Source organism: Kogia breviceps, chromosome 14 (assembly GCF_026419965.1).
Source record: "Kogia breviceps isolate mKogBre1 chromosome 14, mKogBre1 haplotype 1, whole genome shotgun sequence".
Taxonomy (NCBI): domain Eukaryota; kingdom Metazoa; phylum Chordata; class Mammalia; order Artiodactyla; family Physeteridae; genus Kogia; species Kogia breviceps.
The window spans coordinates 60,242,377-60,248,628 of record NC_081323.1 but is presented as its reverse complement, the minus strand read 5'-3'; the positions used below and the strand labels follow the sequence as shown (position 1 = coordinate 60,248,628).

General features: G+C 53.0%; 1 protein-coding gene across 1 annotated transcript; it reads right to left on the bottom strand.

Annotated features, from left to right (window-relative positions):
• Positions 1–354: 354 nt before the first annotated feature.
• LITAFD (LITAF domain containing) lies at positions 355–3,567 on the bottom strand. The gene is made up of 3 exons (XM_059038627.1): positions 3,554–3,567; positions 674–781; positions 355–463 (listed from the first exon to the last, which is right to left on the bottom strand). The coding sequence occupies exons 1-3, from the start codon at positions 3,565–3,567 to the stop codon at positions 355–357; spliced, it is 231 nt and encodes a 76-aa protein (XP_058894610.1).
• Between the last annotated feature and the right edge of the window lie 2,685 nt (positions 3,568–6,252).

Below are 6,252 nucleotides of genomic sequence, written 5' to 3'. Positions count from 1 at the left end.
GTAGACGAGGCTGTGCGGCTTCCCCAGCTGGAACTGCAGAGATGTTTTCACAAAGACGCAGGAGTTTGAGCTGATGGGAAGGAGCCGGGAAAGGAAGATGAGAGCTGATGCGTGGACTGTGGTTTCTGAGGGCTCAGAAGAGAATGGAGCCTGAGAAGGGAGGGCCACATCACACGTCATCGTTCAATTATCCGGTACTAACTGAGCACCTACTATGTGCCAGTGCTCACCTGGCCTTCCATTGCAACAGGAGGGCAAAGGGAAGGGCGGGTGGGCACCACCTTAGTCCCTTCATCTTCCTGCTGGACAGGGCTGCGGGATCCCAGCAGACAGATGCAGGCAGGCAGGGGTCACTTAATGGCATTTACAGCAGAAGAGCTCTTGCTGGCACACGGGGCACGTGTGCCTCACGTCCCTCAGGCTGTCCACACAGAAGGGGATGAAGCAGCAGCCCGTGAAACACCTGCAGCCTCGGGAGCAGCGGGGCTTGGGACTCACCTGGGGCCAAGCCGAGCCTGGGAGCCCCCCACCCCATCCCTTGGTGCTCCCCAGCCACCCACGGTGCACTAGGAAACCTCCCCTCCCTCCGTGCCCTGTGCCACCCCCCCCAAACCCCGCAGACCTCCCACAAGGATGCTCAGGGCCCCTGCGGAGGCAAGGGGCAGCCACTCACCCGGCCATGAAGATGCCCTTGCACAGAAGCCAGGTGAGGGTGCCCGGTACCAGGGTGGTCACCGTGACGATGTGGTTCCCGCAGTATGGACACACAAGACTATGGAAACTGGAGACAGCAGCCTAGGCATGCTGGTGAACGGTTCTTGGCGGACAAGGGAGGGGGCAGGTCAGACCCCATGCCCCCCATCCTCCCCATCTCCTGTCCACTGCTGGGGGCCTGCCACTACCTGCATTTTCTCCGTGCTCCCCTGAGCACCCCAGGCTGTCCAGATGGGTCCAATTTCCCCTTGCACCAGCCCCTACCCACCAGCCTCCAGGGCTCCGGGGCCTCCCTCAGCCGAGACCTCCAGCCCTCCCACCCTCAAGCACTAGGGAATTTGGGGGCGTCTCTGGGTTTGAACCGGGCCCCTTCAGCTCTTTGAGTTCCCCGGGATCTCCGACCCATATGTTCCCTTTTGGGTGTATTCACTTACGTTAGCCAGTGTCTGTTTCTAACCCTGCAATTAAAAAGCTCTAAGTGGGGGGAGGGATAAATTGGGAGATTGGGATTGACATATATACACATCACTATATATAAAATAGATAACTAGTAAGGACCTACTGTAGAGCACAGGGAACTCTACTCAGTGCTCTGTGATGGCCTATATGGGAAAAGAACCTAAAAAAGAGTGGATATATGTATATGTAAAACTGATTCACTTTGCTGTACGCCTGAAACGAACACAGCATTTTACATCAACTATACTCCAATAAAAATTTTTTTTTAAAAAGCTCTAAGTGACACCCTTGGTAAAGCAGTAGCTTAAAAACAACACCCCCCCCTCGCCAGAACAAAACAAAACAACAACAAAACACCTTCCTGTTGGCGTTTTTGTCTCTTCCTCTTGCCTTGGCATAGGGGGGGAACCAAACTAAAAAAATGAGTTTAGCTCTTTTACTTTTTTTAACGTTTTTTTCTTTTTCTTTTTTTTTGCTGCATGGTATATGGGATCTTATTTCCCCAACCCAAGATTGAACCCGCGCTCCCTGAGGTGTAAGTGCAGAGTCTTAACTGGACCACCAGGGAAGTCCCTGTTTAGCTATTTTAAACACTAGAACCATTTTTACAATCTTGGATGTGTAGAGAAACAAGATCTTTAGTGGTGGCTGAATATTTTGTTAAGAAAATACAATTCCAGTGAGTTTTCACGTTCTGGACCGGAGGCTCAGGGTCTGGTCTGGCTGGACTGTCGGAGCCATGAGGAGGGGCTTATGACCGTTACAGACTTTGGGTTCCCGTGATGCCCGGGTGAGGGGATGCTGGGGTTTGGAGAGCCGGGCCCTGATGTGCGGGGCTGCAGTTTTGGCAGGGGACCAAGGGAAGAACTACGTATGTCCAGAAGGGGGTGACCCATGGTTTAAAGGGTGCTCTCCTCAACTGGGAATTGACGACCCAACCCAGCAGCTCTCAAGCTTTTTCTTTGCTTAAAAATCCCACCAAAGCCCAGACCCCACGGGGTTGGCTGGAGGGGTCGGAATTCCCCTCCTCTTTGGTTTCAAAGGTGGCGCATTCGCAGAGTTGAGAACAGGATTTCTTTCTTGTTTTTTTTTTTTCCTTTTTTGGCCGCACCGTGAGGCATGCAGGACCTTATTTCCCCGACCAGGGATCGAACCCGTGCCTCCCGTCAGTGGAAGCTCAGAGTCTGAACCACTGTACTGCCAGGGAAGTCCCGAGAACAGGACTTCATTCCATAGACATTTCCCGAGCGCCTACTGTATACCAGCCCCCTCCACCAATGACTGCATGTGGGAGAGAAAGGCCCCTGGCCGTGGGCAGTGTGGGAGTCACACAGCTGTGAGGGCAGGGAGGAGGGCTTCCCAGAGGAGGTGCTGTTTGGGCAGAGGCTCGGCGAGTGATCATGGCAGGGTTGAGTGTGAGACAGAGAAAGCTGGGGGTTGGGGGGGCGGTGGCAGGAACACTCACCTGGGTAAACATACATTGGGGAAATTGCTCCAGGTCCTGGAGGCGGAGGAGAGTAAAGAGGAGGAGGCCCTTTGAGGGAAAAGAAGGAAAAACACCCTCAGATCTGAAGACTGACCATGTGCCAGGCAATCAGCTGAAAACCTGGCCATGAGGGGGGGTGTCTAACTTAGTTACTAACCTTACTAACTAGTAAGGTTAGTAACTAACCTTACTAGTTATCTATTTTATATATAGTGATGTGTATATATGTCAATCCCAAAACCTGGTGTGAGGGGGGCACCCATTTTACAGAAGAGAAAGCTGAGGCCTGGAGGGATGCATCGAGTTGCCAGTGGTAGTTTACCTAGTAGATGGAGGAGCTCAGATCTGAACCCAGCCATTTCTGACTCCATGGTGCCCTCATTGTGCTGGGCTGTAAGCTTTTGCTGGAGGCTTGAGGGTGCAGAAATAGCATTGGACCCTATAGTCTCTCTCTGTCTTTTCTTTTTCCTTTCTTTAATATCAAGCCTTTATTATGTGCCAAACTCAGTGCTAAACACTTGACATGCCTCACTACATTTACTCTTGTCAAGACACCAATGATGGGACTTCCCTGGTGGCGCAGTGGATAAGACACTGTGCTCCCAATGCAGGGGGCCTGGGTTCAATACCTGATCAGGGAACTAGATCCCACATACATGCTGCAATTAAGACCAGCACAACCAAATAAACAAATAAATATTTTTAAAAAACAAACAAAATAACACCAATGAGGTAGCTATGTGGCGTTATTCCAATTTTACAGATGTGGAGGCTAGGCTCAGAGAGGTTAAGTAACTTGCCTGAGGTCACCCAGCAAAGAAGCATCAGAGTCAAGGATGGAACTTAATTATGGCTGCCTCCCGAGCACATGCTATTAAGTGACGTGCCCCTTGCCTGATCCCTTGCATCGTCGGGATGGCTCCAAAAGGGGCAACGTGCCATCTGCTCCTTCCAAGAAGAACTGTTTGGGCCCCAGGCCCGCCTCCATTCTTCCCAGGCTTGTCTCCCTCCTGACCCACAAGGGGCCTGTCAGTGTGTGGATGCCCAGCTCTGCCCCTCGCCTCCCAGGAGTCAGCCCTCGGCTGGCCCTTGGGGCCTTGGGAAGCATCCCCGCCCAGGCCCTGGAATTAGGTGTAAGGCAGTTTGGACAAGGAGTTCTGGGATCCTAGATACCCAGAGGATGGTGTGGGGAAGGAGAGGATGGGAGCTCCAGAATCTTAACCACTCACTGTGTGGGTGATGGATAGGGACCCTGTGGGGGTTTTTTTGTTTTTGTTTTTTTAATTTATTTTTGGCTGCGTTGGGTCTTTGTTGCTGCGTGTGGGCTTTCTCTAGTCACAGCGAGCAGGGGATACTCTTCGTTGCAGTGTGCGGGCTTCTCACTGCAGTGGCTTCTCTTGTTGCAGAGCACGGGCTCTAGGCACGTGGGCTTCAGTAGTTGTAGCACGCAGGCTCAGTAGTTGTGGCTCACGGGCTCTAGAGTGCAGGCTCAGTAGTTGTGGTACAGGGGCTTAGTTGCTCCGCAGCATGTGGGATCTTCCTGGACCAGGGCTCGAACCCATGTCCCCTGCATTGGCAGGCGGATTCTTAACCACTGCACCACCAGGGAAGCCCCCCCCTGTGTGTTTTTATTGGGAACTGCTCAGGAACTTTGATGGGGCTGAGCAGGAAGGGAGCCTCGTGGCTTGAGGGAGGCACCTGGGCTTACCCCACCCCATGCCTCCTCTCAGAGTAGGGGCGACTGGAGAACAGGAAGCCCCTCCCCACTTCTCTCGACTCAGTCTAGTCTCTGTGGGACAGGAGGTGGTTTCATGCCCATCCAGTCCCCAGCAGCCCCGCCTGGGGCTGGGTTTTGTACCCATTTTACAGGTGCAGAAACTGAAGGTCAGAAATCAAGTACCTGGCCCAGGACTTCCAGCTGGAAAGTCCTTCTGAGCTCAGACTGAGCTAGCAACTGCCTGGCCCTATGTCCATCATAACTTTTAATCCTCTCAGCCATTTTCCAGATGAGGAAAGAGATTTGGTGACTTAACCTGAGGCCACAGCAGCATGGCCAGAACCCCCCACCTCTCCCAGGGTATTCTAGGTTGTCTCTGGACACTGGCTGGGCTGGGGGCGGAGGGGCAGGTCATACCTGCTATGGGGGCATCATTAGTCTTGTGACACTTGAAGAGAGGGCACAGGCTGTGGAGGCCCCACATCGTCCCCATCCGTTCTCGTGGTCCCCGGGTTGGCGGGGGCAGCGAGACTTGGGGGGTGAGGCGGGGAGTCAGCTGCAGTTCATCAAGGGAACCCGTAGTCTCCCGGCCCTTCCTGAGGACCCCACAGTCAGCGTGTCACCTGAACGAGAGGACCCTCACCCTGGGGGTGGTTCTCTCTTGGGGCCCAGGAGGTCCTCTGTTCCAGCAACGGTGTTGGGGCAGCGTTGGGTTCCGAGCTCTGAGCAGCCAAGCTCTGGTCTCGGGAGGCCCCCATCACGTGGCCTGGTTGTCCACGGGTAAAAGGAGTGCAGGTCACCCCCAGCGCCTCTTGCTGGGCCTGGCTCAGGTGGAACAGCCATTGTGATGTGTGTCCTTACAGTGGCCAGAGGGTGGGCTTCGTCCCCATTCTCTGCAGGAGGGGGAGGGGTCTCCACGGGCCCAGCTTGAGGAATCTTTGAAGATCAGATCACCCCCTCCGGCCCGCCAAGCGGAAACCGGGCTGGGGTCAGAGGGCAGGTTGGAAGCCTTAAAAATGTGAATCCGGTTAGAGCTAGCGAGTCTGTTATGAGGAGTTCATCCTGGGGGTGTTATCCCTATGGACGCAGAGATGTAGCTGTGAGGGTGTTCATATCTTCTTCAGAAATGCAGATAGGTGTATGTACACAGGCACGCACGTGTGTATATATATACAGTAAGTCCCCTACATACGAACCTTCAAGTTTCGAACTTTCAAAGAGGTGAACGTGCGTGCCAGCCCCTGTACACCAGCTGTTGACTGTATGACTGTGCTTTTCAAGGTACTGTACTGTAAGATGAAAAATGTTTTCCTTATTTTCTGTGGGTTTTTTTTTTTTTTTTTTTTTTTTTTTTTGCGGTACGCGGGCCTCTCACTGTTGTGACCTCTCCCGTTGCGGAGCACAGGCTCTGGACGCGCAGGCTCAGCGGCCATGGCTCACGGGCCGAGCCGCTCCGCGGCATGTGGGATCTTCCCGGACCGGGGCATGAACCCGTGTCCCCTGCATCGGCAGGCGGGCTCTCAACCACTGCGCCACCAGGGAAGCCCTCTGTGTTTGTTTTTTATGTACATATTATTTGCTTGAAAAGTATTATAAACCGATTACAGTACAGTACTATATAGTCGATTGTGTTAGTTGGGTACCTAGGCTAACTTCGTTGGACTTATGAACAAACTGGACTTACAAACACGCTCTCGCAACAGAACTCGTTCGTATGTAGGGACTTAACTGTATGTGTATACACAGAGATACATGTACATACATACACACGTATATGGGTACATGCACACATGAACATGCAGGTACATGCATGTTCGTACACACATGTGTGAGTTTATGTGTTGCCTCACAAGTCCAGCTGCCTCTCCTGCTTGTT